The sequence below is a fragment of the Salmo trutta genome, chromosome 2 (assembly GCF_901001165.1).
Source record: "Salmo trutta chromosome 2, fSalTru1.1, whole genome shotgun sequence".
Classification (NCBI taxonomy): Eukaryota; Metazoa; Chordata; class Actinopteri; order Salmoniformes; family Salmonidae; genus Salmo; species Salmo trutta.
Genome location: NC_042958.1, coordinates 32,454,323 through 32,466,158, shown reverse-complemented (window position 1 = coordinate 32,466,158; position 11,836 = coordinate 32,454,323). Strand labels below are relative to the sequence as shown.

General features: G+C 43.7%; 1 protein-coding gene across 2 annotated transcripts in view; it reads right to left on the bottom strand.

Moving 5' to 3' along the window:
* Window positions 1-2,488: 2,488 nt before the first annotated feature.
* Window positions 2,489-11,836, bottom strand: part of fars2 (phenylalanyl-tRNA synthetase 2, mitochondrial) — a 150,945-nt gene continuing 141,597 nt past the window's right edge. For both annotated transcript variants that reach the window (XM_029699992.1, XM_029700001.1), the window contains one exon: window positions 2,489-3,936. In XM_029699992.1, coding sequence (XP_029555852.1) covers window positions 3,798-3,936 — 139 coding nt within the window. In that variant the 3' untranslated portion in view covers window positions 2,489-3,797. The remainder of the gene's footprint in view (window positions 3,937-11,836) is intronic.

The window sequence follows — 11,836 nt, the reverse complement described above, 5'->3', positions numbered from 1 at the left end:
TGTCGGGGGGCTAGGGTCAGTCTGTTACATCTGGAGTATTTCTCTTGTCTTATCCGGTGTCCTGTGTGAATTTAAATATGCTCTCTCTTTCTCTCTTTCTCTCGGAGGACCTGAGCCCTAGGACCATGCCTCAGGTCTACCTGGCATGATGACTCCTTGCTGTCCCCAGTCCACCTGGCCATGCTGCTGCTCCAGTTTCAACTGTTCTGCCTGCGGCTATGGAACCCTGACCTGTTCACCGGACGTGCTTGTTGCACCCTCGACAACTACTATGATTATTATTATTTGACCATGCTGGTCATTTATGAACATTTTAACATCTTGACCATGTTCTGTTATAATATCCACCCGGCACAACCAGAAGAGGACTGGCCACCCCTCATAGCCTGGTTCCTCTCTAGGTTTCTTCATAAGGTTTTTGGCCTTTCTAGGGAGTTTTTCCTAGGGAGTTTTTCCTAGCCACCGTGCTTTTTTCACATGCATTGCTTGCTGTTTGGGGTTTTAGGCTGGGTTTCTGTACAGCACTTTGAGATATCAGCTGATGTACGAAGGGCTATATAAATAAATTTGATTTGATTTAATAATGTTTACATATATGGCATTACTCATATGTATATACTTTATTCTATACTATTCTACGGTATCTTAGTCACTTAATAATGTTTACATATCTTCCATATCTCATACACTATGTATATATACACTGTATTCTATACTATTCTACTGTAGATTAGTCCATTGCGCTCTGACTTCGCTCTGACATCCATATACAGTTGAAGTCGGAAGTTTACATACACTTATGTTGGAGTCATTGACTCGTTTTGCAACCACTCCACAAATTTCTTGTTAATCTAACCACATTGTCCGATTTCAAAAAGGCTTTACAGCGAAAGCAAAACATTAGATTATGTCAGGAGAGTACCCTGCCAAAAATAATCACACAGCCATTTTCAAAGCAAGCATATATGTCACAAAAACCAAAACGTAAAATAGCAATAATATTCCAACCGGGCGACGTTGTATTCATTCAAAGGCTGAAAGAAAAAAATTGAGAATTCACATGAACGCGCATCTCTAGTGTCACTGTTCTCAGCCTGACCACTCACAAAATGTCCTGCTGTTTTTTGCCCAGAGACAGGAGAGACGTCATTCCACTTTCTGGCGCCTTCTGAGAGCCAATGTAAGCCTTAGAAAATGTCACGTTACAGCAGAGATGCTGTATTTTCGATAGAGATGCCATAGAAGGAAAACAAATTGTCAGACAGGGCACTTCCTGTATGGAATCTTCTCAGGTTTTGGCCTGCCATATGAGTTCTGTTATACTCACAGACACCATTCAAACAGTTTTAGAAACTTTAGAGTGTTTTCTATCCAAATCTACTAATTATATGCATATTCTCATTTCTGGGCAAGAGTAGTAACCAGTTTAAATAGGGTACGTTTTTTATCCGGCCGTGCAAATACTGCCCCCTAGCCCCAACAGGTTAGCCATTCTCTCATACGCAGCGCAGGAGAAAAACTCCCGGGTTTTGTTTGATAAAGGGGGCTGTGGCCGCTGTCTGTGAAAATCTTCACAGTTGAATCCTCCGGTTGGAAAATGTAACCCATATGTCCATCACTCATATCCAGCACTCCATTAAAACAATCAGGGGCATCACACAGAATGCCTTTGATGTTTTTGTCATTGTGTTCTTGACACGAGGCACAAAGTACACCTACAATTGGCCTAGGAGACATGTTTAATTTGTTATTTAATGTTCTGGGTTTATTTTAATTTCTTGTTTAGTGTTCTGGGGTTTATCGAGGTCGCTTGTAGTGTCCTAACCTTAACCCCCAACCTTAACTCCTAGCTGAAGTAATGTTAGCCACCTAGCTAAAGTTAGTCACAACAAAATTAAATTCGTAACATATACCTATCATACAAAATGGATGATGGACCTCCACAAATTAATACATACCATACGAAACATAACATATCATACAGTATCATACTAAACGGAGGGAGACACTCATCAATTTAATGTTCTCTGTTCCTCTCCAGCCAATTCAAAAAAAAGAAACAGAAACATTGTCATAAAGAATGGGCCCTTTCTTTGACAGCTCTATTCTGTTGGGTCAGTTTGTCAATCTAGTGCTCTGTATACCCAATGGCAGCTGTGAAACAACAGGAGAATCCTGATGATTCTATTGACAGAGATTGGAGGCAGGGGATGATGAAGTGTTCACGTTTCTAATGACTTCTTAATGAAGAGGCTTACAGCACATCAAATAAATATGGAACAGTTTCATCTGGTATTCACACAGGTTCTTCCAGTCATATATAGAATAGCGGGCGTAATAGACCGAGTGCAAATGCATAATCACTCTGTTAACAAGACTGATGAGGGCAGAGGTCGTTCCAAAAACGTTGGTGCTCAACCTGTGGTATAAAACCATTACTGCAGCTCTTCAAATATGTGTGTGCTCTGCTCAGAAAGAACGCCAGGACTTTAACCAAACGTCACGGTTTATTTGAAATCACCTGTTAAGCAAACGGACATAAAGGACACTCTTTGTACTTTCACCCAGCACTGAGACAATAGCGGCTTTTATTACAATGCTTCTCAGGTAGTGTACCAACACCATCATATCCCCTCCTCACTCTTAATAACACATCTTTTATGAAAATATTACAAATACAAATGTCGATTGAATCATCAACAGGACTGTATTGTGTTCGTTCGTCGGTCTCTCTCGCCAGGCTGGTAAGAAGCCAATGGCACGAAAGACTTTAGGTACCGTCCATATTAAATCAAACACATTCCCCTCTGGTGATGCGACGCTGTGGATTGTGTTACTTCAGAGCATCAGCCACTTCACATGAAAGGTTACTGGAGGCTCTAATGATAAGAGTTGCTTGGTACTGTGGTGGAGTAGAGCCTAGAGTGGATGTGTCGCTTTGTCCAGAAGAATCAGTGAATATAATATCACTTAGCAGATGCTTTTATTCAAAGAAATGTACAGTACAATGAGAGCATCCATTTTTATTATGTGATCAATGCAGTAATTGAACCCACTACCTTGGTGTTGGTAGAGTAGTGTTCTTACAAACTCTGCCACACAGGACCACTATCTAACAGTCACATTGAAGGACACTTTCAAGGTCTAGTCGTTACCTATAGTCTCATACCAAACCTCTCCTCAGGGACAGCCATCCCTTCCATGTATTTTAACTATTCCAGAGCTAGCACATCTGATTCAACTTGACAACTTACGATCAAGCCCTTGATTACTTGAATCAGGTGAGTTAGCTCAGGGCTACAGCAGGAAAATAGTCCTGCAGCAACAGGAAATGTGAATTATTATAATTTCTGGACCTTTTTTGTAGTGGTTGATACATTTTTTGTTGTGGCAAATCAAGCCTGACATTTTAAAGTGGAAATGATAAACTTTAGAATAGTTTCTAAACTTTGAATACACTACAATATTCTCAACAACAAAAGGGTGATCAAATTAAGATCCTACATCTGTAGGTACTACAACCACTTGCATTATTGTTGTACTACCAAGAGGAGGAACCCCAGGAATGGTCCGTAGGATTCCCCTCGTGTCTCTATGAGAGCCGAGAACAGAGTCAGCCGAAGTCCGTCTGCTTGAAAAGTGTAAGTCATTGTTATGTTCAGAAGGGCACACAGTGACAAAACTATTGAAAAAGGGAAAATTTGAGTTTGGGTAGTACTTTTCCGTTTTGCCAGGTTTTAAACCGATTTTTCGCGCCTACTGAGCACGACCCAGGGGAGGGTGCGGCGGAGGGGGTCTCAGTACCGCCCCTTCACGCCCAGTTCCTGCTCGGCGGTGTGCTCGATGGAGGCGTGGAGAACACGCACCTCCTCCTGGGTCAGGGTCCTCTCCATGTGGCGGTAGGTGATGCGATAACAGTGGCTGTGCTTCTGCGTCCTGTGGGGAGAGAAGAAGAGAGACAAGGGTTAGGAGGACCGAGAGGGATCAAGAGAGGGTGTAGGTCACAATGGATTTAAAAATACATAAAGTCAGCAAAAAAAGAAACGTCCCTTTTTCAGGACCCTGTCTTTCAAAGATAATTTGTAAAAATCCAAATAACTTCACAGATCTTCATTGTAAAGGGTTTAAACACTGTTTCCCATGCTTGTTCAATAAACCATAAACAATTAATGAACATGCACCTGTGGAACGGTCGTTAAGCCACTAACAGCTTACAGACGGTAGGCAATTAAGGTCACAGTTATGAAAATTTAGGAAACTAGGAGAGGCCTTTCTACTGACTCTGAAAAACACCAAAAGAAAGATGCCCAGGGTCCCTGCTCATCTGTGTGAACGTGCCTTAGGTATGCTGCAAGGAGGTATGAGGACTGCAGATGTGGCCAGAGCAATAAATTGCAATGGCCGTACTATGAGACGCCTAAGACAGCGCTACAGGGAGACAGGATGGACAGCTGATCATCCTCACAGTGGCAGACCACGTGTAACAACACCTGCACAGAATCGGTACATCCGAACATCACACCTGCGGGACAGGTACAGGATGGCAACAACAACTGCCCGAGTTACACCAGGTACGCACAATCCCTCCATCAGTGCTCAGACTGTCCGCAATAGGCTGAGAGAGGCTGGACTGAGGGCTTGTAGGCCTGTTGTAAAGGCAGGTCCTCACCAGACATCACCGGCAACAACGTCGCCTATGAGCACAAACCCCCCCGTCGCTGGACCAGACAGGACTGGCAAAAAGTGCTCTTCACTGACGAGTCGCAGTTTTGTCTCACCAGGGGTGATGGTCGGATTCGCGTTTATTGTCGAAGGAATGAGCGTTACACCGAGGCCTGTACTCTGGAGCAGGATTGATTTGGAGGTGGAGGGTCCGTCATGGTCTGGGGCGGTGTGTCACAGTATCACCGGACTGAGCTGGTTGTCATTGGAGGCAATCTCAACACTGGGCATTACAGGGAAGACATCCTCCTCCCTCATGTGGTACCCTTCTTGCAGGCTCATCCTGACATGACCCTCAAGCATGACAATGCCACCAGCCATACTGCTCGTTCTGTGCGTGATTTCCTGCAAGACAGGAATGTCAGTGTTCTGCCATGGCCAGCGAAGAGCCCGGATCTCAATCCCATTGAGCACGTCTGCGACCTGTTGGATTGGAGTGTGAGGGCTAGGGCCATTCCCCCCAGAAATGTCCGGGAACTTGCAGGTGCCTTGGTGGAAGAGTGGTGTAACATCTCACAGCAAGAACTGGCACATCTGGTGCAGTCCATGAGGAGGAGATGCACTGCAGTACTTAATGCAGCTAGTGGCCACACCACATGTCTGTGGAGCTTGTTCAGTTTATGTGTCAGTTGTTGAATCTTGTTATGTTCATACAAATATTTACACATGTAAAGTTTGCTGAAAATAAACACAGTTGACAGTGAGAGGACGTTTATATTTTTGGAGACTAATGAACAAACACAAGAGCTATGTTTGACCTCTCCAGTGAGATCCACATGGACAATCCCAATTAGATCAGACAATATTAATGTTGTCTACAATATTTGTCACATCCCTCCATTCATAAGGGATATAGAAAAGACATTAGGTGAGATATTAGAGCCTACAGTAGTCAAGATTATGGATTATGCATGCACACACACAAATGCACGTGCACACACACACACACACACACACACACACACACACACACACACACACACACACACACACACACACACACGCACACACACACACACACACACAAACAAACACACACATAGTCCCTGTCTCTCTAGGGGACAGTAATGAGGATCTTCAAAGTACAGCGAAGGATGAACATGAATAACGGTAGTATCCTTCACATAAAGTAGTTCAAAAGCTAAGCATGGCCCTTTTGTCATTTCCATATTGCGGTGCTCATTGAAACCAACGGCTGAGATTTGTATTGTGCCACAAAGCACCTAGCTAAGACAAAATGTCTGAGAGAAGACTTCTGAAAGACAGAGCCTTGGGATTCCATAGCCCAAACCCCATGGGATCCCTGATAAAATCAAAGTTGGCTTCATACCAGCAGACTCCCACTGTCAGGAGGACACATCTGGTGTCTACTGTTGCAGAGATAATAATTCAAACAGAGAAGTGGTGACAAAATCACGCAGGGGTTTTAGTCACGCAAACACTGAGGCAGGCTGTGGCGACTGACATCAGAAAGTGTCAACTGTTTTCTGATAAAAGTCCTAATTTCAAGCACATTCCTCGCTGGTCCTAATTTCTGTATACTTCACTTTATACACATCACAATATGGGGGTGCATTTTTTTAAAACAGTACAGACGGCGGCTCCTCATTACTGGGAAAACAGAGGCGAACTGTTTTCCCTGACAATGCAGATATCCACTAGAAATGAGAAGTCGCAATTACGACGAAGCAATGGCTCAGACCGAGTTTAGCCACGTTTAATCAGGAAACCCTTTAGGGTCATAAACGGGAGCTCCGCTCTCGCCTTTCATTTCTCTCCAGTTCCGGCAGACAGGAGAATAGATTACATTTCTCCAGCTTTACAGTGTTCTATACGGTGGCGGGGGCTGTGCCATAGGTGTCGGTTTCTTCCCTCTACTCTCTGAAAGGGCAACCTTGTTTTACAGAAAACTCCTCCTCGTGGGCTGCCACGCTAAGAATAGCTGCAGCCCGAGAGAGTGTGATCTCTGGGTAACCTTGTCGGGAGGTGACTGACAGATGAGAAAATATAATTTAGAGCGCACGGCACGGAAAGAGATAATTGGTTTATCGGACCGACATCCTCGTTAAAGCGAAAAAAAGATGAAGAAAATAAAATCACACTCTCAGCTAGAGAGCTACTGTGGGCAGCTTATTAAATACCAGCCCTGACAAATTTATGCCACCACTGATTGCAAATGAGACATTGCATGGCGCTCACACGCAGCTATGTCTTTCTATACTTCTTGGGGACCAATCAAAATCCTATTTTCCCTAACTCTTAAGCCTACACCTAACCTTAACCCCACTCCCCCACCACAGCCAAAACCAGCTAATAAGAAAACCTTTTTTCCCCTCCAGCACTAAGCTTGCACACTGTTCTTCTCCCTCTCCCTCCATCATTGACTTGACATGTCAATGTATGACAATACATACTGTAGACACGCAAATCATGAGCTAATGGAATTTGCTCCAAACCAGAACTGTCTATTAATGATAATAGAGTGCAGACCATAACTATCAACTGTACAGGAGGGAAGGGGACATTTCCTGAGGCGATTCCGACATGATAATGGAGAAATGAATTATTCAACGTCCAAGCCCATCAAAAATAATCAATGATTGCCATGACACCCCGTTAGAAATGGCATTTGTTGTCTCCATTGTCTCCATCCACAGTGGTTGGTTCACGCATAGCTTCCCTCGTTTCTCTCTCCCCACTCCTCCCCCGTCTGTCTTAGCAAAAAGAGTATCTGACATTTCCACAGAACGCGCAGTTGTTCAATAATTCAGTGCGCAGAAGAAGAACAGTGATCCAAACACACAATACAATCACTATTTATTGTAGAAGTCTCCATTTTATTGCCCTGCAGAATTTGGTTTACAGTCAGCCAGTCGGCTGTTGGTTATTCACACTAGCTTCTTCCAAAGGGAGAAAAACAGAGCTGTCCAGGAGCATAGAGGATTGGGGCCTCCAAGGCCGGCAGGGCAGATGTGAGAAAACTATCTAACAAAGATTAGGGTGCTGTAATCGGGAATGTACAGTATGTTCAGGAAGAGTTATGTCGTGAAGAAAAGTGAGCTTTGTTGTGGCGGGAACTCAAGTCAGACAGCAGACAATGTCAAAACAAAATGTTCAATAAAATGTGTGGTCAAACAAATCCAGTTCTCCTGACACATGTTGTGCTTTTGTTGATTACAAGTTGTGTAACTCTACAGGCCACACTTTTCAGGAGTGTGTAGACCTATTTTCAGTGTGTGAAGAAGGTATCCAGCAGACTGCTTCACAAACTGGTTGTAATGTGGTTGTAATCATGACGTCATTATAACCTATTGGGTAAAGGGCTAGGACTTGTTGTGTATCTAGTCACGAGTGACAGAGCAATTAGATCAGCGATGCTTAGGGGGATGTTTGGAGGAGTTGGACTGGGAGAGGGGTCAGTGGCTGGCTGAGGGAAGAGAAGCTGAGAGGAGGAGAGTAGCCCAGTGCCAAACACACAGGAAGCAGGAAGTCCACTCTAATTGGTCCCAGTCAGCTAGAGAGACTGCTTAGCCTGGGACAATCATATACCACTTTTCTCTCTCACTTTGTCTTTTATGCTCTCCAACACTGACTGACTGACACACACACACTGCTCCAACACAGACCCGGTGCCAGGATAAAGATACTAAGAGGGCAGTTGAATTTGGCGAGGGGGATACATTTTTGGGGGTTCTTGTATTGGAATGATATTGAATCCTGCTTATATAATCACGCTATACCAATATAAACCAATATAAACAAAGTTCAAATACTGAGACTCCAAGATCATTGAGGGCTTTTAAAATGTGTGGCTTCTCTCTGCTGCGCTGTATTAGCACAATGGACAGCGCGCTACAGCTAGGCCGTTTTGGTAATGAATATAGGCTACAAACAGCCTATGTGAATCTAGCCGTACACACAACTGTCTTACCAAAATAATGCAAACCAAATGCTGAATGTAGTAACCTAGTTATTCATGCATGCAAACAAAAAAACTGAATAGCAGTTTGGCTTAAAATACCAGCACAACTGAATGCGAATAAATGCAACAGAACAAAACAGCCGTACCAAGTAGTAGGCCTAGTAAATAAAATATCAGGTTCATAAAGGCATGACACAATCTATATTTAGGCTAGTTACATTAACAGTAAAGAAACACAGTAAACATAAGGTGAATGGACATCCAAACAACCAAAACATAGCCTACTACAGCCTATTACAGTGAGATGCAGCCATGCACAGCTGTCTTGCCAAATAGTAGGCCTATACAGGCCCGCTTCATACATGGAAAATAATGCTGCTCGCTCATGAGTTCAGCAACATGTTGTGATATGGCACAATACACTTCTGTGAATCAAATTCGACCCACGTAATCAATTAACCTGTCTGGGCTAGGGGGCAGTAGTTTCACGGCCGGATGGAATACGTACCCAAAGTAAACAGGTTACTACTCTTGCCCAGAAACTAGAATATGCATATTATTAGTAGATTTGGATAGAAAACAATCTGAAGTTTCTAAAACTGTTTGAATGGTGTCTGTGAGTATAACAGAACTCATATGGCAGGAAGTGGAAAGTCTGAGAATTGTAGTTCTTCTTTTGATTCTCCATCGAAACTACAGTGTCTGTGGGGGACGTTGCACTTCCTAAGGCTTCCATTGGCTGTCTAAAGCCTTCAGAAAGTGGTTTGAGCATTTTCCTGTCACTGGGCAGATAATAGGAGCTCAGTTTCTGAGTGGTCTGCCTGGCAACAAAGGGATTGGATATGCTCGGTCCCGCGAGCGAGCCTCTCCTTCTTTTTCTTCTTGAATGAATATGCTATTGTCCGGTTGGAATATTATTGCAATTTTACGTTAAAATTACCATAAAGATTGATTTTAAACAGCGTTTGACATGCTTCTATGTACGGTAATAGAACATTTTGACTTTTTGTCTCTCGTTCCGCGCTCGCGCGTTATGCCTTTGGATAAGTGATCTGTACGCACGAACAAAACGGAGGTATTTGTACATAAATATGGATTATTTCGAACAAAAACAACATTTCTTGTGGAAGTAGCAGTCCTGGGAGTGCATTCTGACGAAGATCAGCAAAGGTAAGAGAATATTTCTAATACTCATTCTGAGTTTAGGTTGCCCCGAACTTGGAGGGGGTCTGAATAGCTCGCCGTGATGGCTGAGCTATGTACTCATTAATTAAGCTAAATCTCATTTATTAATTAGACCCAGCAGACAAGTAGGGCTACAAAACAACTCGTCTTTGTCTGATGGTAATGCAACAGTTAGTACATTCATCTTAAGATAGCTAGGTGAGAATTCACAGTCATAGTACCGTAAATTCCGGACTATAAGCCGCAACTTTTTTCCCAGGCTTTGAACCTCGAGGCTTAAACAATGACGCGGCTAATATATGGATTTTTCCCGTTTAAATTTTTTTTTTCTCCAAAAAAACATTCTGTGACGTGCTCAGTTTTTTGGCGGCATGAAGCTTTCATTAGACCAATGAAATTGCCGAACGGGTTACGGTCAAACAACTTTTTTGTTTACTGTTTAGATTAAATCGAGCGCTCTCAAACTTCCCATCATTCTGATTACGATAGTCATTTTGTCACCCTCATCATGGCAAAGACACGGAGAATTGCATATGATGCAGCTTTCAAGTTGAAGGCGATTGATCTGGCTGTTGGAAAAGGAAATAGAGCTGCTGCACGGGAGCTTGGTCTTAATGAGTCGATGATAAGACGTTGGAAACAGCAGCGTGAGGAATTGACTCAGTGCAAAAAGACAACTAAAGCTTACTGCAAATTTTTTATTTTTTGTTACAAGCCGTGTTTCGTCAAAGCCTATTTATTTTTTGTTACAAGCCGTGTTTCGTCAAAGCCTATTTATTTTTGTTACAAGCCGTGTTTCGTTAAAGCCTGGCTTATTTATGTTCAAAATATATATATATTTTTTTTTATTCAGTGGGTGCGGCTTATATTCAGGTGCGCTTAATAGTCCGGAAATTACGGTAAGTACATCCCCAGTAAGGAAGTTATCAGTAATGTCAATGCTAGTAGGAAAAGATAACGGCAAGTTTTAATTTGTATTTATGTAAAAAAAAGACCAAAATGTCTTATTTAAGATGCTCTTTGAAGAGGTAGGGTTACAGATGTTTTCGTAAGAGAGGCAGGGATTCTGCTGTCCTAGCATCAGGGGGAAGCTGGTTCCACCATTGGGGTGCCAGGAGAGAGAAGAGCTTTGACTGGGCTGAGCAGAGGCTGACCTCTCGTAAGGTTGGGACAGACAAAAGACCAGAGGAGGCAGAACAGAGTGCTTGGGTTGGAATGTAGGGTTTGAGCATAGCCTGAAAGTATGCCGTAGGCAAGTACTATGGTCTTGCAGTGGATGCGAGCTTCAAATGAACGTCAATGGAATGTACGGAGGAGCGGGGTGACACAGGTGAACTTTGGAAGGATGAACACCTGTGTGAAGAAAGGTCATACTCTACGGATGTTGTAGAGCATGAACCTGCAAGAGCGACTCACTGTTTTGATGTTTGGAGAGAATGACAGGGTGTTGTCCAGGGTCACGCCAAGGTTATTTGCACTCTGGGAGGGGCCACCGTGGAGTTGTTAACCGTGATGCTGTCTTCAAGATGTCTTGAAGCCGGCAGGCCTTCCCTGGAAGGAAGAGCAGCAACGTCGTGTCGAGGTTGTGGTTGAGGTGGTGGGCAGACATCCAAGCTTAGATACCGTATCTGTCAGGCACGCAGAGATGCGTGCCAAGACCTGGACGTCAGATGGGGGGAATGACAAAAGTAGTTGAGTGCCATCTGCATAACAATGACAGGAGAGACCATGAGAGGATATGACGGAGCCTAGTGACTTGGTGGATAGAGAAAAGAGGAGAGGGTCTAGAACCGAGCCCTCGGGGACACCAGTAGTAAGAGCATGTGTTGCGGACACAGATCCTCTCCAAGCCACCTGGTAGGAGCGACCTGCCAGGTAAGATGCAATCCAGCCCTGAGAGGTTGGAGAGGAGAATCTGATGGTTCACGGTGTCGAAGTCAGCTTTGGCAGAGACGGAGAGCCTCTGCGACACAGAGGACAGCAGTCTCAGTTGAGTGACCTTTCTTG